General features: G+C 38.5%; 2 protein-coding genes across 6 annotated transcripts; one reads left to right on the forward strand and one right to left on the reverse strand.

Annotated features, from left to right (window-relative positions):
- Window positions 1-301: 301 nt before the first annotated feature.
- LOC129430035 (uncharacterized) lies at window positions 302-5,515 on the reverse strand. Of its 5 annotated transcripts, none has more exons than XM_073858787.1 (9): window positions 5,048-5,511; window positions 2,205-2,423; window positions 2,003-2,114; window positions 1,785-1,873; window positions 1,452-1,655; window positions 1,194-1,238; window positions 889-1,100; window positions 627-804; window positions 302-471 (listed from the first exon to the last, which is right to left on the reverse strand). In XM_073858787.1, the coding sequence occupies exons 2-9, from the start codon at window positions 2,401-2,403 to the stop codon at window positions 317-319; spliced, it is 1,194 nt and encodes a 397-aa protein (XP_073714888.1). In that variant the 5' UTR covers window positions 2,404-2,423; window positions 5,048-5,511; the 3' UTR covers window positions 302-316. The 5 variants fall into 5 exon arrangements, with proteins under 5 accessions (XP_073714888.1, XP_073714887.1, XP_073714889.1 ...); XM_073858786.1 differs by having other exon boundaries at window positions 5,009-5,511; XM_073858788.1 differs by having other exon boundaries at window positions 1,836-1,873; window positions 2,205-5,515.
- Window positions 5,516-15,163: 9,648 nt separating this feature from the next.
- LOC141353211 (zinc-binding protein A33-like) lies at window positions 15,164-24,925 on the forward strand. The gene is made up of 3 exons (XM_073859689.1): window positions 15,164-15,263; window positions 23,915-23,941; window positions 24,075-24,925. Exons 1-3 carry the CDS (start codon window positions 15,164-15,166, stop codon window positions 24,620-24,622), a joined length of 675 nt encoding a protein of 224 aa, XP_073715790.1. The 3' UTR covers window positions 24,623-24,925.
- The last annotated feature ends 1,028 nt before the right edge of the window (window positions 24,926-25,953 follow it).

Genomic DNA, 25,953 nt, shown 5'->3' on the forward strand with positions numbered 1-25,953 from the left:
CTCAGTTAATATTGATATAATATTGATATTTCAACCCCAAATCAATGGTAATGGTGTTGAATCAACATCACAAAGCGATATTTGTTCAATATCAGTTTAGAACACACATACATTGTTGAAACAACATTGACATCATTAAAGAAAAGGTTTGGTGAAAATTACTACAAATCACACTTCGCCAGTAGTTCAGTGACATTTTTATTAAATTTTTCAAGACATTTTTAGTTTTAATTCTGTCAACAGAAAGCACTTCAATTCTAATGGGAAAACAAAAGCATTCATGACCAAAACAAAAGTGAGGCAAAAATTGCAAAAATTATGTCGTTTCTGGAGGCAAATGAGGAGTAGTTGCAGCTGTTTTATGTGCAGTTCCACCAACACGGTATGGTGCATAGCGAAGCCATTTTTGGACTGCCTGATTGTAATCAAATTGGGACACTTTTCCCACACCCATCTGCACAGACAAAGCATCTGAAACAATTTAGAAAACAGCAGGATATAACATGTTTGCAATTGAATACATTAATGGAGGAATATTGGGAAGAATTGGACGAAATATTGGAGAGTGTAAGGTAGATTTCTCACTAAATTAAAGGTAGAAGGATAATTCATTAACATTCACTCACCAAATATACACACATTTAAGAATGTATCCTTAAATGCCCTCTTTTGCTTTGACTGTCCTTTAACCATCTTCCCAGCCCAATTGATTGATGATGCCAACTCATTGGTTAGTGCACAGGAGAGCATGCGACGAACCCTTACTTCCAGTGAGGTACCTCCAATTATGCTGAAGCGTCTCACCTGCCATACAAAATATGTACATAAAACAGAGAGAACATAAGTAAAAGGTCCCATAAAATCAATGGTCTTCATAAAAGCACCAACCATTATCTGCCTTGCTTCACTGGATTGTAGAATGTCCTCTGCACTGTCAAGCTCTTCATTATTGTGCAGAGGGAGTGAAACAGGCAAAGCCGGCATAGGTTGCTTAGAAGTAGGTAAAGACTGTCTGAAAAAATCTTGACATTCCTCCCGGAGTTCCTTGACTTCTTTAACAAGTTCTGTGACAGTTCCAATCAACTTTTGTAAAGCAACATCTTGGGAAGAATAAAAGATTACAGTTCAAAATATTTTTTTTACGTGCTTAAAAGGAAAGTAGACAATATCAAGAAAAACTTCTTTGCTCTTGCCTTTCATTAATAAGGATTCATTAAGTCTTGCGGAATCCCTTGCATCTGCAACAAGGAACTTTATTACTAACAGACTCACACATTATACAGTATATTATACACAAAATATATTATAAGATAAAGCGATAGTGTTAAAGCAATTATTGGTCTGATTGCAAACTGCCATTTTAAAATATCATGAATTTTATGTAATACTGTGGCATTGGGCACTATGTAATTTAATAGATTTGAAAACAATAGCACTTCTACATTTCATACCCTCTCCATCACTGAAAGATGACTCCTGGCGAGAGTACAAGGAAGGCAGGGGTGGTGAGTCGTTGGACTCAGTCAAGTATTGAGAACTGCTGCACATTTGGTCTGAGGACTCCATGGAATGGATGGGCAGAAACTTGGTAAAAGGCTGAACAGAGGTCTGGACTCTAGAAGCTGGATCAACAGCAGTCAGCACTTTGGTGGGGACTGCATTAAAACAGATTATTTCACATGTACACCTTTTGCAAAATTACATTTTGGGATGTCCACATAAATATAACAATTGTATACAGAGTTTTCGCCTCTCAGTCTTATACTGAAATATCCCTGTTATACCTGGAAATCGAATTCTAGGAGCAGAGAGGAGCTTCCTTTTTTTAACTTCACCTTCTGTATCAGATGGTTTGTTGTAGACAGGATTCGGTCTAGAAGAAAAAGCAAACTTCAGAAACATCCAGTAATCTTTATTTTATTTTTGTTATTAGTCATTTTCCTTGTCATTTAATACATTTGGTTCCTTCTAAAATTAATAGGAAATGCATATCATGTGTTACCTGGATTTTCTTTTTTCAAACTTCTCCATTTCTCCGTCAGACTGCATGTCAGTTGTGTCGCAATTTTCCTTTAGATATCTTTTCAAACTCTTCTCTGCTTCTTCATATGTGGCTGCAAGTTAAATTTTGTTAGTATAAAGAACACAAAGATTTTAATTTGACCTTAGATGTAATTTATCCTCATTTTAAGTTATAGACTTACCACGACTTAAAAGGTGTCTGATAGGTTCATATGTCAACCATCCCTCAGTAGGCTGCTCATATTTTTTTACTGCAGCCCGTACCTTGGCTGTGTCTTTGGGTGGATATGGTGGCCAAAGAAGCCTTTCTCCCATCAGCCAACAGTGTGGCACAATTTCTGTGCCACCATTTTGAAACTGAACAATGCACCACTGTTTCATTTTGTCTTAAAGAATCTCTCCTAGAACACGAGAACACCAATTTAAACTTTGCATTCACTCTTAAAAATGGTACAGCACAATGCCATAGAAAAACATTTTTTTTTCTAAATCTTTAATGCGTATCTAAAGAACATTTAACATCTAAAAGAACCTTTCTGTATCAAAAGCGGTTATATAATGTGAAAAAAGGAAACTGTTCTTTGAGGAACTAAAAAGGTTCTTCTATGGCATGGCTTAGGAAAAAACTTAAACACCTTTATTTTTAAGAGTGTTGAAGATAAATTAAAAAAAAAGTAAACACAGGAACGGATTGTGTTAAATTCCAGCTTCTAATTACAAAAACTTGTTTTAAAACAATTCATTATGTCGAATGCATGAGTGGCATGGCAATAAAGACATCCTTGTCAGGACAGAGGAAATATTTTAGTTTAATATCATGAAGCCTGGCCACATCAAGATTGCCATGCAACTCCCACACTTGAAAACAACCTATGTTGGTTGACTCAAATGGATAGGAGAAGGAGGACTCTTGATGCAGAAACCTTTGAAATATGACAAAAATCCCTTCCCCATCTACTCTAATGATATTTCGTAAAATAGCAACATGGCCATCTATTTGCACACAATTATCTCCTTGCACTAAAGACAGAGTATACTTTTCAGTGACTGCTTTTCTGAACTGATTGCCATGACTGAGGCTTTGGAGCACTGGACCATCATAATGTGGTTGAGATAAGTTGCACTTGTGAGGCTTTGGTGACTCTGGATTTGGCATTTCAGATAATCTTTTCACAACTTGCTGTAAGGGTAAGTGAGGCTTGCGCAAAAGACATTTTATTTGTCGTAAATAATTCTCAAATGGAAATGCTGACACGTTATCCAAAGGTCCAAAGAGCCGATACTCCTCAGCCAGATGAGTCAGCTGGTGTATATTGTAGACTATTTCGTGTCTACCATACAATTGCCCAAAGTGGCGTACAAAAGACAGAAGCAATTCATGAGCACAATTAATCATTGCCTCTGGGGTTCCAGGGGATAATAACAAATGCATAGCAACAGAAAACAACATGAAGTTTTCATACATCTCTACTGGGATGCTGTTTTGAAGCACAACAGGGCCTGTGTATAACATAAATAATCGCAGCTCTGTTGCTTTCCAGCGATCAATTTCTGATAACCCTCTTGGTTTACGACTAAACTCAAGAGGCGTGTAAGCTCTCAGCAACTTTAATTTTTCTGAAATTTCAGTTACAGTTTGAGTGGGCAACCTAGTGATGTGTCCTTTACCTCTAATCCATAAATTAACAAGTTTCTTAGTGACGCCTAGACAGGATAAGTGCATATAATCTATTGGAAACATGGTAATCATTTTAACCAAACCAGCTAAAGGAGATAGGGTTTGGTTCAAGTGGTGGTCTTCATCAACCATTTGATTAAAATCAGAATCAGTCCTTAACTTTGCGGCAGTTTCTGGGTATGTCATTCTATTTTGCCACTCACCCACTTGAACACATTTGTCACAGCCTGAATAGCCATTGTGACTTTTTGTATTTTTAAGAAAGGCTCTGGCAGGGGCATCACATACGAAAGAGCATACTTGCACCAATAGGTTTTGGCCATTGTAAAGAATACCATGCTTCAAAACATAAGTTAAATCATCAATAAATGGCTTTAAGAACTCAAATACACACTTGGGCTTTTTCATACCACAGTAAAGGCCAACAAGGAAGGGATGTTTGGTATAATCACAATTGACAATAGCAAGAATTGGCCAGAATTGAAGTGTGCTACTCTTAAACAGTGGAAGTCCATCTACATTGAATTGCAATTTAATTGTTTGCAATTGTTCAGGCAGGATTAAGCTTTTTAATCGTGACACTATGCCTTTGGTCAACCCAAAATGATAATACTCCCCACCTTCCATCTTCATGGTAGACACATGGGTTTGGGTGCCAAGAACTGTCCTGGCATCTCTAGGCAATTCTGGATGAAATGTTCGCAAAATACTCAAAAGTGCACTTAGTGCAACAAGTGAGATGGAGAAAGTAGAGGCCCAATATCGCAAAGACCTTAAAAGAAACTCACTCGTTGGAGCTTCTGATTCAGTATCAGAGTCAAACTCTGAAGAGTCGACTCTGTCATTTTTTACATCATGCATAATGGGGGAATGCAACAGCCCCTCATCAGACACTGCATCAGAGAATTCCTCTGTGACTGAATCATTACCATCTGAATCAAATGACTCAATGACATCCTTTGGGTACTCAACATAATTGTTTTCTGCTACAACACTTTTTTCTTGTGACATAGAATTGTTTGTACGAATGGTTTCATTAAATAGTTGTAGTATTTCTGACTCTGTGGACTTAACCATTGATTTTAATTTACGCCTCTTTGACCACCGCGAAGTCATAATTTCTACAAGTGGTGCAACTGTTCAAGTTTTTAAAAACTGGCTTATTGTATTTGTCAGACTGTGAGAAGAAATAAATTATTTTTAGTAAAAGTAATTTAATTAAAGCTGAACATTTACCTAATGCAAACCAATTAATCTCTTTAAATAAAATAATGTTTTGGATTTTGAATTTAATAAAGAGTTACTTACAGCACATTTGATCCTTTTTGGGAGAATATAAATGATCACCTGATAAGTCTGCAAGCAATACAGCATAATGGTTTGTCAAGCAGTTGATCAACATCACCATCATTAAGAGGCTGCTTCTCATTTCTCTAATTATCCATCCTAATCAGCCTTAGCTCCTCCTACTGAAGCCTTGAATCTAATTTAAAGAGGAACAGAAACATAGGCTAAACTGTAATAAACATGCTAATGGGTTTTCTAAACATCAGCTTAACGTAACAGATTTTTGATAAGACTAAAAACCAAATCTTAATGCACTTTTAATGGTAAGAAAAGGAACTGATAAATAACATTATGATTAAAATTGTGGAATAGAATATTGTTTCAACAAACATGATGTCATAGGATGTATCTGTGTTTGTCTTCTCAAAGGGATTGAAACATAAGGACAAATGAGAATAAATGAAGATGTATTCATAATTTGAAATACCTCTCACTCAAGCATTACTTCAAGTGCTATCGTTGTTGATCAACTAAGATTTTAAATTCTTTGACACTTTTGAAAGGGGTGCAGAATTTATGCTGCCCTTTGAGCAAAGTTGTATTATGTTGTGAACAATTTTGGCTGTTAAGTTTCATTAAGATATTAATGTTAATTCAACATACATTAAACTTCAAAATTCAGTCTCAATGAAAATTATGAATGTCTGAATGGTTTACTTAATTAATGAATCATTAAATTCATTAACAATAAATCTAATGCAAATAACAAGCTCACAAAAGAAAACATAAGATAAGAAAATAGATGCCACAATGTATGAAACACAGAGAAATCATGCATGTTAGGTGGTTCATCAATAACACTTCTGTTAAATGTGTGTTTTATTTTCGGAGGAAGCATCAATTAGACAGAGAAGTACACATTCAGAAACAAAATGGGTTTTATAGTGTGAATTTTTGAAGTTTTTCAACGGAACTGCTGAAATTATGAAGCCCCACCCCTAAATCAACCCCCCATTAAATTACAGCAAATAGGGTAAAGCCGTTGAAAGTGGTTTGACACACCCCACTAAATGGGAAACACCCACTAGTGTTCTTTACTGATACATGCCTGAATGATCTTCTGGTCAACTACAAATCACTGTTAGTTCATTGTCACTGTCTTCACCCATGTGTGCTGTTCACTTTCATCTAAATTTCAATGCTGATCCAACATACTTTAAATATTGACATTTCAATCTCAACCAAAATGATGGTTTGGATCAAAACTCAACATTGGATCAATGTAACCATGCTATCTGGGCGGTCAATTGCTTTGCTTTTCCGTGGCATCATGGGAAAGCTGGGATAGAAGTGTCCATCCGATGGTTGCTTCCAAATCTCAGTAGGGCATCCGGGGATTTCTCGCCTACTTATTTTATGGATACTGAGGATTCGTACATACTACTCTGTTAACGTACTGTTTCCCCTACTACATTTTCAGTAAGTAGGCGGTTTCGGACGATACTTATGTACACGTGCCTCTGAATCTCGCGAGAAATAGACACAAATCCCAGTAATTCTCGCCTACCCTTTTATGTATACTGAGGTTTCGGACTTTGCCTACTGCTGTTTGCCTACTATATAGTATGGCAGTGTACGGTTTCGGATTCAGCCTATGATTCATGTGTTGACTTTGTAATGGCTGATTGTGGAAGTGATTTGTCACAATCCTGGATTCTTTGTTCATGATTTTTCTGATCTGGTGTCAGGATCGTGACAGTCCCACATGTTTTGTGTGGAAACATACAGACATTGTTCACTTTCAGTGTGCTGTGTGTTTCCTTGTCTTGTTTCAAGACCCTGCCCCCTTGTCTCCTCGTTAATTGTCTTGTATTGGTTAATTCTCCTCACCTGTGGGCTATTTCATAAAACTCGCTTGGAAAAGCGAGGATTAAAGTTACAAACCTGATTTGCACTAACCTAACAAATGGGGTTTCAAAAAAGGTAAATAAAGTTTACGCAATCCAACTTATTTGATCCAGATTTCCCTAGTCAAGATAATTGCGCGCGCACACTATTCTTAAGCAGCCCTAGAAGTCAAGCGTAGATCAAATCGATCAAAGTTAAAGAGAAGGCGGTAATTTGTGATAAAAATGTATGAAGAATTTCCTACTGACTGAAAAGTATAATACTGCTGCAATAAACAAGCCCATAAAATAGCTGGAAAGTCCTTATGGATTAAATCATTTCATGCAGCAACTAAATTTAAATCTATTGTCATATTTTAAAAGGTCACATAAAGTGCCTGAAACAGCGTCAGAAATGATAGCCTAGTGGTCAGTGTTCTCAACAGCGCATTCAATGACCTGGGTTCAATCCCCGTCAATGTTTGTGTGGCTCTATTTTGCTTCTACTTTTTTATATACTGTACTTTTTAAATATAACACATCTTAACTTTTAAAAGATAATATGTAGGCTACTAAGTAACCTATATAATAAATATTTAGCAGATGAATGATTTTAATACATTTAACCTTAAAGGTAGGCAAACTTAAATTTAAAAAAAATATATATTTGAGGGTACATTTGAAAAGCAGCAACTTGAGTGGACAAAAACAGTAACAGGTGAAAATAAAACATAAATATATTGTTGTTCATAAGAAGTGTAGTTAATTTAAGCATAATTATATGCTAGAAGTGTCTAATCTCATAATGTTAGCTGCCAAAGATGTTGACTGGCAATGAGGAAAGCACTGTCATCTATCAGCAGCACAGCTTTACTCCTGCATGGGGTCACTGAGATTGTGTAAAATCATGTATGTTACACATATTCTTGACCAATCAGTATTACATGAAATGTTACTTAAAACATTTTTTATGGCAAATGATGTGTGCGTTATAGAGCCACAAGTCAACATGTTAAACCCTGGGCGTATGAGAGATTTTAAACCACTGGTTTATTATCACACTGTAAAAAATCTGTATGCAGCAGTTTACCAGTAACTTATGTAGATTTAAATGCATGTTATTTACTGGCAACAAGTTTGTTCAAAGTTAAATGAACATTAAACATTAACAAGTCTATGTTTTTACAGAATAAAACTATAAAATAACAGCCTCATGCAAAGCATTTTGGGAACCAGAAATCCTCATGAACCATTTTCTGTTGTTTACTTCGTATTTTGGTTCCCAGAATGCTTTGCATGAGGCTGTTATTTTATAGTTTTATTCTATAAATAAAAAAACTTTTGCCAGTAAATAACATACATTTAAATCTACAGTAAGTTACTGGCAAACAGCTGACAGTAATACTGTCATTTCTACAGACATTTTTTTAACAGTGTAGTGTTAGGTATTGATAGATGAACAGAGTTTCATGAATGGATTCAGGGTGATGATCAGTTGAAGAGAAGCCTGAGGTATAAAAACATTTACTTGTGTGGTGATAATTATTGTCTGCAGGACACTAACAATCTTATCTGGGATCACAGGCAAAAAAGAGAATTTTAACTCATTACAACAAAATGCCAAGAACATACCATCACCACATAATTATATTTTGTTCCATCAGACATGCAGACACCATAAAGAATTATTTAAATTTCAAGAAAAAATTAACAACTAGAGAAAGATACAAATACTGTAGATCTTTAAAATAATGTGCATTTTTATGCACACCAAGCATAAAAAATTAATGACTCTACTTGACTTGTGTGTGTTGTATATTTAAATCAAATCTCCTTTCTGTATGACAGACAATCTGAATAAAAAAAAATATATATATATACGCCTACAGCGTCTGTTGTACTATTAGCATCAGCAGTGGATAGATGTAGCTTGTGCTTTGCTGCGGGAAAAATAGAAGAATTGGACTGGATAAGCAATTATTTTAATGAAGTAATTTTATAAAGTTTCCCCCTTGGAAAATTGTAATACTGGAGTTAAAGCTAATTTTCCTGAATTGCATGTATCCATAGGAAAGGAAGACTGGCAGAGATATGACAGAAAATTATTGTCTTTGGACACTTTGGAAACATCTTTTTAGCATCTTGAACAGACAAACACTTTACAGAGCTTGTGTATAAACCATCAATTATCAACATTTAAAAAATGGACAACAGTGTTTGAATCCCCTGGCGGTCCCTGTACAAAACACCCATTGAAAAGAGGGTGGGTGACCTTCAGTGGAGAATTGTACATGGGATTTTAGCTACAAACAGACACAAAGCACCCCTAAATGGTACAGATGATGAGGGTTGTCCTTTTTGTGGGGTGTCTGAAACAGTTTTTCATATTTTTATTGAATGTCCACGTTTGCATGAAATTCTGGGTGTAATGGAAAGCTGGAGTATACAGTGTAGGAAATTTAACCAAGAACTGTTAATTTTTGGTCCTAAATACTCAGTAAAATATAAATCTAAAGTGGTTTTATTAAATAACTTGTATGGTACAGCTGAGTTGGCAATCTGGTGTTCAAGAAAAACAAAGTGGATGCTGTCATGATGTTGAGAAGTTTCATTAAGAAAAGATTAATGATGAAATATGCTTATTATAGCCCCATTAATGATGTCAATTCTTTTATCATGTGTGGGGAGATTTATTTATTTATTTATTTATTTATTTGTATTCATTATGTATATATTTATGTGAAAACTGTATTTTTGATTTTTTTTATTCTGAAGAAATATAGGTCTTTTGTGTTTTTACTGAATTACTGAAAGACCTAAAAGTCAAGTCTCTCTCTCTCTCTCTCTCTCTCTCTCTCTCTCTCTCTCACTCACTCTCTGCTGTTGTAGATTGACTCATCATCCCTGTACAGAGTTCCAGACATGAAGAACTGGTCTATGATCAGTATGAAGATCAGTATGAGTATTGAGACTCTGAGGAGAGCTCTGACTCAACTACAGGAGACTCTCAATGAGAAACTCACACAAACTGGTAAATATTAGTTCATCAAAGATCAGTGATAATTTTGATTACTAAGCAAGTTTATGCACTCAAAAACAGTAAACTGTTGATTCTTTAAGAGAACACAAAATATCAATTTATTTTTCTTCCCAACCATCCTTTTTGTATTATCCTCATTCTACTATGTCCTCCAGAAATGTGCATAAAGGTTTAAAGATAATGTTTTAGTGTGATAGCGGTTAGATACTTACATATGTTGACTGACAACCTATCAAAGTAAGAGGGGGCGGGACTTGAATCCAGTAGTCTGAGACTGAGGGATTGAGACAGTGTCTGTAACGTTCTATTAAATCAATAAGTTCTAAGCAACAAAGTTGTGTAAGAGAGACTTATTTGACATGGTGTCAGAAGTTGTGGAGAAGTAGAAATGGCGAAATTTGCTCCACCCACGAACTTCACCTTTGATAGACCTCAGGAATGGGCCGCATGGCGACAGCGCTTCACGAGGTACAGGATAGCCTCGAAGCTAAAGGAGGAGGATGGCGAAGTACAAGTGAGTACCCTCATATATGCCATGGGACCTGAGGCAGAAAACATATTCAGCTCGTTCACGTTTGAGAGAGACGAGCAGAAAAAAGATTTTGACGCCGTGCTGAACAAGTTTAACGACTATTTCATCCCGAAAAAGAACATCATCCACGAGAGGGCGTGCTTTTACCAACGCATTCAAAGGCCAGGGGAAAAGGCAGAGATGTTCATCCGTGCACTCTACGAATTAGCAGAGAGTTGTGATTTCGGTGCACAGAAAACAGAGAACATCAGAGATAAGCTTGTTGTTGTCATCAAAGATAAAGAGCTTTCAAGAAAGTTGCAGCTGATGACTGACCTTACCTTAGATACAGCGGTGCTGATTGTGAGGCAGGCGGAGGACATCGCACAGCAGGTGAGCCAACAAGAGGAAGGTGCGACAAGCAGTGTTCAGGAGGTTACACGCAGACGACCTGAAAGGAGAGGAAAATGGGATGAAAAGAAGCCAGCAAGAGGAAGGACGGATAGAATGGCTGGGGGCGGATGGTGCGGAAAATGTGGAAAAACGAAGCATCACTACAATGAAAAATGCCCCGCAGCAGAAAGTGAGTGTTGAAAATGTAAAAAGAAAGGACACTGGGAGCGTATGTGTTACTCAAGGACAGTTAATGAGGTAACAAGAGGAACACACACACAGCCAAGTGATGACGATAAGGCATATTACCTGGGAACGGTAAGCAAAACTAGTCAAGACGTCTCAGAGAACTGGTTTGTGAAACTGAACGTGCTAGGCTCACGAGTAAATTTTAAAATTGATACCGGAGCTGACGTGACCGTCATGGATGAGGAGACTTTTAATTCGCTTGGAAGTAAAGTGAAACTGAGTCAGACACATGCGAAATATGACAGCCCAGGTGGAAGGATAAATTGTTTAGGACAATTTGAAACAACCACGGAGTACAAAGATAAAAAGTTCAAGTTCAAAATTCACGTCATGGAGGGCGACACCGTGAACAATCTGCTAAGCAGAGAACAAGCAGTTGAAATGGGCTTAGTTAAAAGAATCAAGCAAGTCAGCGCAGCTTTCGGTGAACAGGGAATAATGAGAACAGAACCTGTTAAAATAAATCTAAAAGAGAACGTGTCACACGGTGACGATTGCGTGGGGCGGAACCAAAAATCCAGAAGATTTGTTCCGCCGGAGGTGTTTCCACATGGAGGGATGAGCGGAAACCCCGGAACTTCCGGGAAAACACGGCACGCTAAATCAAGCGAATGAGATGCAGGTGTGACGAATCAACGCAGCGGTCTGTGATTGGAAGAGGAAAGAATCGGAGGAGGATAAAGAGCGCTTGAGTTGTGTAGCGGTGCAGTTGGGCTGTGTATTGTGGCAGTGCAGTAGGAGTGGTGCTTTGGACTAAAGAAGTGGATGTTTGGACACGAAGACGGAGACCGAAACGAAAATAGTGGCTGATACGAAGACGGAGGATATTTGGCTCGGCTGAGTAGGTTTGGAATTTCTGTTGTATTTGGAAATATTGACTCACCTGTTCCGTAGATGTGAATGTGGAACAGTTGGATGCAAGCGATTGGATTTGGTGCCGTTTGAAGGGAACTCAGCCAGAAGGGGGAGCCGAAGGGACGAAGAGAGAGAAAGTGTGATCATCTACTGTGAGTACAGAGTGTATAAAAGGGAAGTGCATATTAAGAGTGAACTACTTAACGTGTGTGAGTCTTCAGTAACGACACAGCGGCCCCATCACGGAGTCGAATGGTGGGTGAGCCGGGAATATAGCACCAGTAGGAGGACGGATCACCGTAACATTCCAACCTTTGGCCTTCATCACGAAAGCGCCGCACAGATTCTCCGGCCGTCTCCACGACGACCCTGGCCTGACCTTATTTGTTCACGAAAGTGTGTCGTGGGTTAGTCTGGATTTTACAGAGTGAGTGTGTACACGTGATTGTATTGCAGTGAAGTGCTGTGTACCTGTTGTCAGGAGCCTTCATAGGTCGGAGTTGGCCGCATCAGAACGAAGAAGACGCCGTGTGGCGAGTGAAGTGCCTGCCTGTTATACGCTGTTTAGCGATCCAGTGTGGAGACCAGCGAGACGTTACAGAGCCCCAGGACTGAACGTCATGTACCACGGTGGCGATGGTGGAAAAGGGTACAGGAAACCTAGATCGTATGTAAGTACAATTCGGAGTGTGGTGTAAATGTGAGTGAAGTTACTGTATTGCTGGGGTCTAGTTGTTACTAACTTGCCTGTCACGGAGCCTCTCCAAAGGTGCGCCCCTGTCCAGAGTTCCGAATTTCCACGTATGGGAAGGAGAGGGCAGCGTTCGGCTCAGTAGTGACAGCACCGAGTTCCCCGGGCACAACAAAGGCCTTGGAAGGAAGATTGTGTACCAACTACTCCCATACCCTCCAAAGGAGGAGACCACGAACCAGCTTACCTGTAAAGTACTCACCGTACCCACCGCTACTCACCACCTGTAAGCAAGAGAAATCACAGTTAATGGTGAAATGTGATTTTGTGTCCACAGCCTCGAGCCCTCTAAAGGAGGAGACCACGTGTTAGTTACCTAACGGTAAAGTGCGCATCTGTGTAGATTTAATAAAGCTAAACGAAAATATAAAAAGGGAGCGGTTCATCCTACCCACGACTGATGAAATTCTCGCCAAACTCGCCGGGTCCTAAATATTCTCTTTATTGGATGCCGCAAGCGGCTTTTGGCAAATTCCCCTCCACGATGAGAGCAGCCTCCTCACTACATTCATAACGCCGTTTGCAAGATATTGTTTCAAGCGCTTGCCCTTCTGCATTAGCATACCGACAGAAATATTTCAACGCAAAATGAACAAACTCCTAGGTGGCCTAGAGGGAGTCGCGGTCTACATTGACGATTTGATCGTTCACGGCGAAACCCAAGAACAGCATGACGAGCGTCTGAGGCGCGTTCTGGAGAGAGTCGAGCGCGCAGGGCTCAAGCTCAATAAAGATAAGTGTATCTTCAGACAGAAGGACCTTTATTTTCTGGGGCACGTCATTTACGAGAGAGGAGTCAGGCCTGACCCGGGGAAAGTAAGAGCTATATCAGAGCTGCAAGCCCCACGAAATGTGAGTGAACTGAAACGGGTCTTGGGGATGATAAATTACATGGGACGCTACATTCCAGATTTAGCGACAGTTGGCGGGTCGCTGTTTGATTTATTGAAAGGGACTGTCGCATGGACATGGGACCAGCCTCGAGAAAGCACATTTCAAAAACTCAAAGAAACCCTAATCACTGCACCTGTTCTTGCGTACTACGATTCAGGGAAACCCACGGCGGTGTCAGCAGATGCGAGTAGCTATGGGCTGGGAGGAGTCCTACTACAGCAGCACGGAGATAGCTGGAAACCGGTGGCATATTGCTCGAGGAGGTTAAATGAGGCAGAAACCAGGTACGCGCAGATTGAGAAAGAATGCTTGGCCGGAGTCTGGGCGTGCGAGAGATTCGAGAAGTATCTCATAGGCTTGGACAGGTTTCGCCTTATTACGGACCACAAACCCCTTGTATCATTGATTAATAAAAAAGACTTGGACACGGTACCAATACGCTGTCAAAGACTTTTAATGAGACTGATGCGCTTCGCAGTGACCGCAGAATACGCACCTGAGAAAACATGGGTGGTAGCCGATACACTGTCGAGAAGTCCAATAGGCGATGATGCAACCAGCAGTAGACCTACAGCGGACGCGATAACCTGTTACGTTGACGCGGTTATAGCCAGCTTGCCCATGTCACAGTCAAAGTTGAGCCAGCTGGCAGAAGCGACGGAAAAAGATGAACAGTTACAACTAGTGAGTAAGTTCATAAAGCAGGGATGGCCAGAGCACATAAGAAAAGTACCGGAAGGTATTAGAGACTATTTCTCAGTGAAAGATGCGCTGTCAATAAGTGAAGGACTGATAATTCTGGGCAGACGCATTTGTATTCCAAAGGAACTGAGACAGGACATCCTTGAGCGCATCCACGGAGGCCATCTAGGGTTGACTACATGCAGGGAACGCGCAGCTTCATCCGTATGGTGGCCTGGTATATCATCGGACATTAATAACAAAATCGACTTGTGTATGTTCTGTCGTGAAAACAGGAAGACGCAAAGAAAAGAGCCACTTAAGTCAACCCCGTTACCGGAGAGACCGTGGCAGCGCGTGGCTATTGACATTTGCGAGAACAAGGGCCAGATGTATTTGATTGTTTCGGCTTATTACTCACATTTCATAGAGATCCTTCATCTGCCAAAGATAACGACGGCGCAGGTGATTAACGGACTGCAAGCTACATTTGCGAGATTTGGCATTTCGGAGCAGATCATGAGTGATAACGGTCCGCAGTTTACTAGTGAGGCATGGACTTTATTTAAAGAAAAATATGACTTTGAACATGTTACATCGAGCCCGCACAACCCGTAAGCAAACGGGCATGCCGAGCGCGCGGTCCAAGTTGCCAAACGCATCCTCAGACAGGACGACCCGCACCTTGCTTTGATGTGTTACCGCGCAACACCTCATTCATCTACAGGGGTAAGCCCCGCCGAATTGTTGATGGGCAGAAAAGTCCGTACGACCCTGCCTATGTTAAAGAAAAACCTGCAACCAAAGTGGCCAAATAGACTGTTGGTGAGAGACTAAAAGACAACAGGCCTTCTACTTTAATCGGAGACACAGGGTGCGTGACTTACCTGAGTTGCAGCCGGGTGATGCAGTGCTAATGAAACTGGACGGCGAAAAGTCGTGGAAAGGTCCAGTGCAGGTCAGAACGCAAGAGGTCACACCGCGCTCATTCGTGGTGGAGGCTCCAAAGGGGGAAGGTGAGATGAGGCGGAATCGCAGACACCTACAGAAAGTGCCTGCGGAATGTCTAAATGCTGATAATGACTGTGAAACGACGACGAAGACCGCGCTGAATGTTGAAAAACTGTACATCAGTAATGCGGATCAGCCAGTGTCGCAGACACCGTGTGAAACACAAGGAGTGACTGTGACCAGGTCCGGCAGGGTAATAAAACCTACTGTTAAACTAAATTTATAGTTAAGTAAATCGAAAATCTATGCATGTTTAATGTGTAGTGGATGTGAGTTATGCATCTTAAATGGCTGCTATGTTAAGTGTTCATTTGAAAAGGGAAACTGTTAAATGTTGAAATGTTCATTATAGTTAAAATGAATAAGGGTAAGTGCTTGAACGTAAACAAAGAATTACAGTTACAATAATGTGTTTCTTTTGGAAACTTTAAAGGGGGAGGTGTCGTAGCGGTTAGATAATTACATATGTTGACTGACAACCTATCAGAGTAAGAGGGGGCGGGACTTGAATCCAGAAGTCTGAGACTGAGGGATTGAGACAGTGTCTGTAACGTTCTATTAAATAGATAAGTTCTAAGCAACAAAGTCGTTGTAAGAGAGACTTATTTGACATTTAGATAGAGATACTGTTTTGTAGAAATGTAGAATGATTTCAGTATAATTTCACTTTGAACATAAGTTCACAAAAATTATGTTTGCAGTTACATATTAACAAGGTCATGGTCAGGTATATTTGATTAAAAATACTGTAAGGGGTCCAAATGTGGCCCCATCCATCCGTTTGGCCCAACGACGGAATCCAAACGAAGGGTAATAGCGCGTTCGGTCTTTTCCGGCGCTTGCAGGTGACGTTTTGGCATTTATGTAATTTTGTATTATTATCTCTTATCTGACTCCAAAGATAAAGATTTAGTTTATATTATATTACAAATTGGATTGATTATTACTTTTAAAACTTACAGAATTTAGATGGATGTTTGTTTATTTATTCTGATAAAGCTCTGGTATTACACTCGTTCATTCGGTTCTCATAGTCGCACATGATCCTAGTACGGGCCTCATAATTAATATACTGGTCAACGGTCATAAGCGAATCAGTGTTGGTCGCTGCCAGAGGTTGGACTATACGCTTAAGCGGCCGCTCTCTGCGTGCTCAACTTTAAACATACTTTATTTAGTCCCCTTAGAGGTGACACTTAATTATAACAACACTTATTTCTAATCAAATTAATGAATAGAATAATATTGAAATAAATAGAGGTTGAGGCTGACCCTATTTAGAATAATCAGAAATGTTACTCTAAACGGAAACACAGCCTCCACGCTTCTAAGTACACTTAAACTAACGCCAATTGCTATTCGTATCTCACAAATCCTCAGCTGATGTGTTATTCACTATCTAACTGGGATTGGGCCGATCCTAGCCTGATTTCTGTCCTTACGGTAACTACGGATACAACGGTATTACTTGCAGTGTCAACATTTACCGAGCAACACAGAATAAAGTCAAACATAACAATTTATTAACCAGGTAGGAAAATCATAATTCAGAAGCCAATTTACATTCCAATTCAAATATGAAACAAACGAAAACCCATTGCATACCTGGTAAGGAGATGAAGATCTGGTTACAGATTCCTCAAAATAAAATAAAAAGAAACATGATGCTGTATCAAAGATACAGCATCATGGGGGTGCATTTCTAGATATCGAAAGTCCCGTCTAAATCTTCTACACATCTCCTTAAATAACCAGAGGACAAAGCATATAGGAATTTGGTACTGATTGGTTGTTGTAAAATCAGGGGTGTAGCCTAATATACATACAGTGGGTGATTGGTCAACATGTCTAAGTTAGGAGTTGTCTCCCAACATTAGGTTAAGTTTACTTATTTATTGTCACAGATTAACATTGAATCCTGTTGTCATATTAACAAACCCAAATGTACCACTTGCATTAAAACACTTCATATAACACCAAACAAAACCAGTTTCAGATACTTTGTGTATACAGAATGTAGCATTCCATATACAGTTTGCTTGAGAACATGAGAAGAGGGGGACGAGAAAGTGTGGGACACCATGGGGTAACTGTCTTGGGGGGGTAGATGTGAATTCTTTGAGAAAGGTTTCAGATGATAGTTCAACAGGAATTAGGAAGCGATTCCCTGTGGATTCAGCCATTTGCTGCTGGCTTCAGGAAATACCTTTTGTCAGGGTTTGGCACCACCTTACAGCTCTTACAGCTCCGCCCATTTTGATCAAGTCGGAGAGACATAACAGTCCCGATGAGATCAACATACATCTCGGTGGTGTCCAATCTCTGTAGTGTTCGTAGTGTTCAAGTTCAGTGTGTCAACCAAGGCCTGTGTGCTTCGTTCGATGAATGTCCCATTCTTTCACGGAAACCACCTGTTCTTAGACGTTCTGTCTCTTTGAAGAAAGTTGTCACCTCTGAACGGTGAATTCAGACGTCGTTGGGTGGGGGTATTGACATTGACAATACATCACTGTGTGAAACACCTGCACATCTTAAGGACCATTCATTGATTGAACACTGACCAATATCAATAGGCTTGGTAACACTATAACATGATAGTTAGGGCAAACCATAAATAAAATAAAATAAAACATTACACATGATAACTTGATGTGAAAATGGGCAAGTGGTACGATAGGGTCGAATACCTCTGATCTATAAAATTACCATCATTCTTTCCCACTGTTGTACTTGGAGTTTAGCTGAATTCAAAGGTACTTGGTCTCTGGATATTGAAGGAGATGGTGCAAAAGATCAGGTTAAAGCAATAAAAACATCACATTGAGGTATGCATATTATAAAAATAAAACCCAGAAAATGAAATGTTAAAATAACCTTGAGGTATGCATGTTACAGATTGTATGAAAATAAAACCCAGAAAGTGTTAAAATAACCTTCAAGTATGCATATTATAGATTATATGGAAACAAAACCCAGAAATTGCTAAAATGATCTTCAGGTATGCATATTATAGATTGTATAAAAATAAAACCCAGAAAATGTAAAAATAACCTTCAGGTATTAACATTCAGGTATGCATGTATTTGGTCATGTGAAAATAAAAGAAAATAAAAACCAAAAGGTGTTAAAATAACATTCAGGTATGCATATAAAAAAAAATAACAGAACATGTTAAAGTAAAATTTGGTAATGCATCTCATAGGGTGTATCAATAAACGTGATAGTAAAATATTGCTACAATAGATTTAGGTATGGGCATGGTAGACCATATAAAATAATAATAATAATAATTATTATTATTATAATAATAATAATAATAGTAGGCACATAATGTTGTAATCATTCCATACACGCATCTATAATGAGTGTTTCGAGGGAAACTCTGAATTTTCTTATATGAGCACCTTGTAGGCCTAAGATTAATTTAGAATATGTTCAGAACATGTTGAGTCCATGAGCACAATTGAATATTCAGGATCTCATGTTAGATTTCTATGTGTGCAGGTATGTGCCTATGTGTATATGTATCTGTATTTGTATGTACATGTGTGTATAGGCATGTTTATGAGTATGTGTAGTCCATACACTTGAAGATTTAGAATCTCAGATTTCAATGTGTTTGTGTGTTTAAGTAGGTGTATGAGTGTAGAGATATGTGAATACTTGTATAGGTGTGTGTGATATGTTGGCTAAGTCACATTTGATATTGGGAGTCGAGTCGTAGGTTAAATGGTTGGATTGATTCAATTGAAACAATTGTTTGTGCTGTTGTTTAGTGATAAGTTGAGGATCAGGGCGCCAACTGTCCTCACTTATGACAACAACAGTCAGATTATTGATTTGAGATTTAGACAGTAAGTTTGTTATTGCAATTAAAACATAATCATCAAAGTGTGACTTTGCCATGTAAGTTTCTTATGGATGTTTTAGTTTTGTTAATATGGGTGTGAATGATATCACTTAGCATATGTGTTAGATTAGATGTCTCTGTTGTGTAACAGGAGAATGTTGATTTTAAATGTAGTGTTAAGTTTGGAATATGTTGTATGGTGTGTAGTGTTTATGTCCGGATAGTCTTTACGTCTATACCAGATGTGTTACGAGATTGTTTTAGTCAATGTGTGTGCTGTACAGTCAGTGTTTGTCTTAAAGATGGGTGGATTTTATCTCTAACAATTAGTGTTGCAAATTTTGAGGCCGTGTCTATTCATGATGGTATAGTGTTGTGAGGGGTAAAATGGCCTTTGAAATGTCTTCACACCCATCTTCAGTTTTCTAGATTGTTTTTCTGTAGGGTTCGCTGTCTTGTCTGATGTGGCCAGACATCTCTGGCCAGGATTTACAGCTTTCAACCTGATAAAGGGAAAGCAGAGAAGCAATTTTAGTTTTTTTTAACCCTTTTGCAATTTGCATTGAGACATGTGGTACAATTTTTCCCTTTTGGTGATCAGTCATTAGGGAATAGATGTACCATTGCCATGTTACTTTGCAGATTTATTTTCAGAGGTTAAATTCGTTTTTTCATCTTTTGGTCAGAGCTTTTTTTTTGATTACTGTTATTGCAGTGTAGTCTGACAGTGTATTACTTTAAGCTGTGATAGCATTTAACCCTTGCTGTCTGCTGTGAGCATTCAAACTCCATTTCTGCTGGAGAACTTTTCCATAAGTTAATTTTAAGTTGCTCAGTTCAGTCAGACCTGTGGGCAATTCATCAGCTCATCACACCTGCTTCAGATCTCTGACACAAAAAGACTCTTTTGCTTGTTGTGTTCAGCATCTATCATAGGTTTAGTTACCAAATGATTAAAATAGACCTCTGTATTGGATTAAAAAATGGGTTAGAGATTTCCAATGAAGGAGATTTGGTCCACTATCACGAGTGTCATGTAATTTTTCAGTGTTAAAACATGGCAACACGTGACAACATACTCCTCTCCTTGACACACTGGGTAGTGGACCAATTCTGTGATTTTGGCCTGTGCAAGTTATTCCATATAGTACATGTTATGCACCACATTTTACTATCTGAGGCCTGTTTGGCCATTATAATATAATGTATATTGCAACTTGATCACAATGTAGATTATATTATATTAAAATATTATTAATTAAGAATACATTCATTACTGATCTCTTAAGGATTACCACATTGGTGTTTTTAGTTTACAAGATGTTCCTGTATCAATGTATTTGAGTGTGAAAAGGTTTCAAAGCCCTGGACAGACTGGTGTGAGGCACAGATGTTCATGCTAATGTATTCCTCTTAAATACAAGTGTCTCTCTTTAAAACAATGTTCTTTCTTGAGAACAATGGATAGCCCGTTATCTGGGAGGGGGGTAAGCCCCTTTTGATCTCAGATGGGTTTCTCACAGTGAGAGATAAGACCATTTGTGTTTTATTGGCCTTTAACAACATTGTATTTTCCTGCAACAATTTTAAGTTTTGCTTAGTTGTATATCGTCAATGGAGGAATACTGCATGATTAAGGAGTTATACTTGTAATATGAGTTACTAATTCAATTCTATTCTCATTCAGTCCAGAGTGATCTTTTAGAAGGCTCACTCACAACAACTCATTTAAAACCATTTCCCTACTTGCTTAATGTCCACCATTCAGTTACATTTCTTTATGCGTTGAGGATTTTGAATCCAACAGCGCTACCTTCAATCATTCATACATTTCCTTTCATTCTCCAGTTGAATTACATTTTCTCCCTAATTAATCAAATATAGATTGTAAACTGATGTTTGCAACATTTAAAATTTTACTATCTGTGTGCTTTTCACATCTCAATTGTCCAAGTCCTCCTTTCACATGCAAACACATTCATGGCATTGTAGTTTAAATCATCCGACATCATTTTCCAATTTGTTAAAAGTTATTTCGGCACTTTTTCCAGGTTGTACATTTGCTGTCACAACAAAAACAATTGTGTAGAATTTGGTGATTTAATTTTAGATTCTAGATGTTGTCCTTGTTCGAGAATCAGAACAAAATTTGGATGATTTAACTCCAATGTAAGACGATCTCTTGTTTTCCGTAGGCACGTAAACAAAAGATCTTAACAGAGCAAAGCAATTCATTCTTCATTGGCATTACACAGCATTTTCCTAATAATGTGGTTTCATTTCATTTTAAAAAGCCCCACCGGATTTGCAAACGAAGGGTAATAGCGCGTTCGGTCTTTTCCGGCGCTTGCAGGTGACGTTTTGGCATTTATGTAATTTTGTATTATTATCTCTTATCTGACTCCAAAGATAAAGATTTAGTTTATATTATATTACAAATTGGATTGAGTATTACTTTTAAAACTTACAGAATTTAGATGGATGTTTGTTTATTTATTCTGATAAAGCTCTGGTATTACACTCGTTCATTCGGTTCTCATAGTCGCACATGATCCTAGTACGGGCCTCATAATTAATATACTGGTCAACGGTCATAAGCGAATCAGTGTTGGTCGCTGCCAGAGGTTGGACTATACGCTTAAGCGGCCGCTCTCTACGTGCTCAACTTTAAACATACTTTATTTAGTCCCCTTAGAGGTGACACTTAATTATAACAACACTTATTTCTAATCAAATTAATGAATAGAATAATATTGAAATAAATAGAGGTTGAGGCTGACCCTATTTAGAATAATCAGAAATGTTACTCTAAACGGAAACACAGCCTCCACGCTTCTAAGTACACTTAAACTAACGCCAATTGCTATTCGTATCTCACAAATCCTCAGCTGATGTGTTATTCACTATCTAACTGGGATTGGGCCGATCCTAGCCTGATTTCTGTCCTTACGGTAACTACGGATACAACGGTATTACTTGCAGTGTCAACATTTACCGAGCAACACAGAATAAAGTCAAACATAACAATTTATTAACCAGGTAGGAAAATCATAATTCAGAAGCCAATTTACATTCCAATTCAAATATGAAACAAACGAAAACCCATTGCATACCTGGTAAGGAGATGAAGATCTGGTTACAGATTCCTCAAAATAAAATAAAAAGAAACATGATGCTGTATCAAAGATACAGCATCATGGGGGTGCATTTCTAGATATCGAAAGTCCCGCCTAAATCTTCTACACATCTCCTTAAATAACCAGAGAACAAAGCATATAGGAATTTGGTACTGATTGGTTGTTGTAAAATCAGGGGTGTAGCCTAATATACATACAGTGGGTGATTGGTCAACATGTCTAAGTTAGGAGTTGTCTCCCAACATTAGGTTAAGTTTACTTATTTATTGTCACAGATTAACATTGAATCCTGTTGTCATATTAACAAACCCAAATGTACCACTTGCATTAAAACACTTCATATAACACCAAACAAGACCAGTTTCAGATACTTTGTGTATACAGAATGTAGCATTCCATATACAGTTTGCTTGAGAACATGAGAAGAGGGGGACGAGAAAGTGTGGGACACCATGGGGTAACTGTCTTGGGGGGGTAGATGTGAATTCTTTGAGAAAGGTTTCAGATGATAGTTCAACAGGAATTAGGAAGCGATTCCCTGTGGATTCAGCCATTTGCTGCTGGCTTCAGGAAATACCTTTTGTCAGGGTTTGGCACCACCTTACAGCTCTTACAATACACACAAAAAATTGTACTGTTGTGTAAAGTTTGTCCCAGCTGACGGGGTCGAAAGTAACACAACAGTACAAGAAATTATTTTTGTGTTACACTTGTTTTTAGTAAATAAACATGATTATGACCTTATTAATATGTAACTGCAAACATATTTTGTCATTATCTGAAATTACATTTTCATGGTAAATTTTAGTTTCTTCAAATGTTTCAAAAGCAACCTGAGAGTACAAACTTGAATTGTTGAGAATAAATTTTTTTTTTCAACAGTAAACACTATGAAAATGAAATTTGCACAATATACATTTTCAACATAATGCGCAACATTAGCAGCAGGACATAAGTAACAAGTGTTACTTTTGTCCCGACAGAGAATCCCTGACATTTACTTTAATTAAAGTCAAACTTTAGGATGTGTTACAGCACTAAATAACCTGTAGACTGATCAGTACTGTAAGACATGAAACCAGAAACACAATTTAAAAAAAATGACAGCTTCAGTATAATTTACTTTTCATGATTAAAAAAAGCTTTCCAAACCTTACTGTGGTTGTCATGGTCCTGCCTTCATGTCATAGTTTTTGCTCCTTGTGGCAGGATATGACAGTCCCACGTGTTTTGTGTGGTAGCACATGGCCTTTGTTTGTGCTGTGTGCTTCCCTGTCTCGTCTCCTGACCCCGCTCCCTTGTCTGCTTGTTAATTATTCTGTTTTCGTTTCATTCATGTCACCTGCACCCTCATCGTTTACTGTTTTGTCAGTGGTTTTGCCCCCTTGCGGTCCTTCATGTTACCGTGAATAAGTTTTGTGTGAAAATGTCTGTTTTTACTTTCAACCCAGCTCTCCTCCACAGTATGACCACTTTTAAAGAATTTAAATAAACAAACTAGACAAAAAAGTGTGTTTTAAACACCATCTTCTTCAAGACTATACATGCAGATAATAACTCACATATCATCTGTTACAGAAATATAGTTACTGATTCTTGTTATCTGTCAGTGTTTTTAAGTTTCTTCTGTAAACTCTTGCTGATGTTTTATTGTGATTTGTCTTGACAGTGTTGCTGAAGATGCAGCTGTATGCAGGTACAATGTGTGATCTACACTCTTCTCTCACATTCAATAACAATAATACTTTACATACACAAACTCATCTCTACTATTATAAACACATCAACATCTTTATATTGTCATTCATATTCTCTCATCTCTCTCTCAGTGGATGTGACTCTGGATCCTGATACAGCTCACCCAAATCTTATCCTGTCTAAAGAAAGAAAACAAATGAGAACTGGAGACATTCAACATAAACTCCCAGATAATCCAGAGAGATTTGATTATTGTGTCTTTGTCCTGGGAAAAGAGGGATTCTCCTCAGGGAGATTTTATTTTGAGGTTCAGGTGAAGGACAAAACTGAATGGTTTTTAGGAGTGGTCAGAGAATCTATTAACAGAAAGGGAGGGATCACACTGACTCCTCAGAATGGATTCTGGACTGTGTGGCTGAGGAATGAGAATGAATATAAAGCTCTTGCTGGTCCATCTGTCTCTCTGTGTCTGAAAGTGAAACCACAGAAGGTCGGGGTGTTTGTGGATTATGAGGAGGGTTTGGTTTGTTTTTATGATGTAGAGTCCAGGTCTCATATCTACTCTTTCACTGCTCAAACTTTCACTGAGAAACTCTTTCCTTACTTCAGTCCATATCTTAATGATAAAGGTAAAAATTCAGCTCCTCTGATCATCTCACCTGTTCATTACAACAAATGAATTCACATCCAGAATAAAAAAATGAAAAATGAGGACTATTTGAAAATAATAAATACAAATTTTCTGTTTTTTTGTTTGATGAATTACAGTAAAAGCTAACAAAATCAAAAACTGTATTTACAGTATAATAGTGCAATTAGTTTTAAAGTAATCTGCAAACTAAATGATGTTTATTTGAAAGTGTAAAATGTTTTTCTGTGAGGGTTAGGTTAAGAGTTTGGGTTAGGGGAAGGGCATAAAATATACAGTTTGTACAGTATTAAAGTCATTACATTTATAAAACATCTCAATAAAACATGGCAACACAACATCACTGTAAAAACATATTTCTCTTGACATTTTATCAATCAGTTTCTTGATCTGTCATCAGTGTTGGGTAAGTTACTCAAAAAAAGTAATTAATTACTGTCAAGACTGCTGGGTGATCGATGGCTGTGTGTGGGGTATGTGTGTGTGTGTTTGTTTACCTGTGGTGCCGGTTCCTCGTGTGTTCACTAACTCCGCCCTCTTGTTTCGGTAATTGTTCACCGGTGGTGTCTCGTTTACCTTTTCCGTTATATTGCACGTAGTCCTGTCTTTCGTTGCGCGCTCATTTGTTTGGTCACAGTCCTGCTACTCTGCCTTGTCTTGTCGGACGCTTCCTTGTTTTCCTTCTCCAGTTACCCCAGGTTTGGATTACGGCATCCGGAGGCTCGTCTTCGCCCGGACCGCTCCCCTGTGGATTCCTGGAACTTTAGTGACTTTGTTTGTTTCTTGGAACAGCTGGTTCGCCTCGTTATTAGGCGGTACACCAGCTGTCTCTGTTTATCATCGTCTTGCACCATCACCCGTGAGTGGATTACACTATTTCACCATTGTGGATTATATTGACTCTATTGACTGTTTGTCTCTCGGAACAGCTGGTTCGCTTCGTTATTAGGCAACATTCGTTATTAGGAAAATACCCAGCAATTTTACGCACCTATAGTTTCACGCTTTCAATCGCTGCATCTAGTGTTTTGCAAAGAAAATGGAGGACAACGTCAATAAACTTGTGCAACATGAGACAGCGTCGAAATTGTGACCTTACAGGAGATGATGAGTTATGACAAGGAGCCACCCTTGCAAGCTGACAGCAACCCGCTTTTGAGATGGAAGATTGGCAGTACGAAATACGCAGCTGGCAACGAAGTACCCGAGTTTCCCTGGGACATCAGTGCGGTCGGAGTGCGTCTTCTCAACAGATGGACATATAGTGAATGAAAAGCGCTCTGCTCTTGACCCCTAAAATGTTGATCGACTTGTTTTCCTGACCAATAATTTGTAATGGCCCTAGTCTTTTTGCGCATTTC

Source organism: Misgurnus anguillicaudatus, chromosome 21, assembly GCF_027580225.2.
Source record: "Misgurnus anguillicaudatus chromosome 21, ASM2758022v2, whole genome shotgun sequence".
Classification (NCBI taxonomy): Eukaryota; Metazoa; Chordata; class Actinopteri; order Cypriniformes; family Cobitidae; genus Misgurnus; species Misgurnus anguillicaudatus.

Coding starts and splice junctions, on each gene's coding strand:
- LOC141353211 (XM_073859689.1), top strand. CDS start 15,164: ATGAAACTGGACGGCGAAAAGTCGTGGAAAGGTCCAGTGCAGGTCAGA. Junction 15,264..23,914: donor GGAGGCTCCAAAGGGGGAAG/GTGAGATGAGGC, acceptor TTGTCTTGACAG/TGTTGCTGAAGATGCAGCTG. Junction 23,942..24,074: donor GAAGATGCAGCTGTATGCAG/GTACAATGTGTG, acceptor TCTCTCTCTCAG/TGGATGTGACTCTGGATCCT.
- LOC129430035 (XM_073858787.1), bottom strand. CDS start 2,403: ATGAAACAGTGGTGCATTGTTCAGTTTCAAAATGGTGGCACAGAAATT. Junction 2,115..2,204: donor CAGACACCTTTTAAGTCGTG/GTAAGTCTATAA, acceptor TTTAACTTGCAG/CCACATATGAAGAAGCAGAG. Junction 1,874..2,002: donor TTTGAAAAAAGAAAATCCAG/GTAACACATGAT, acceptor TTTTTCTTCTAG/ACCGAATCCTGTCTACAACA.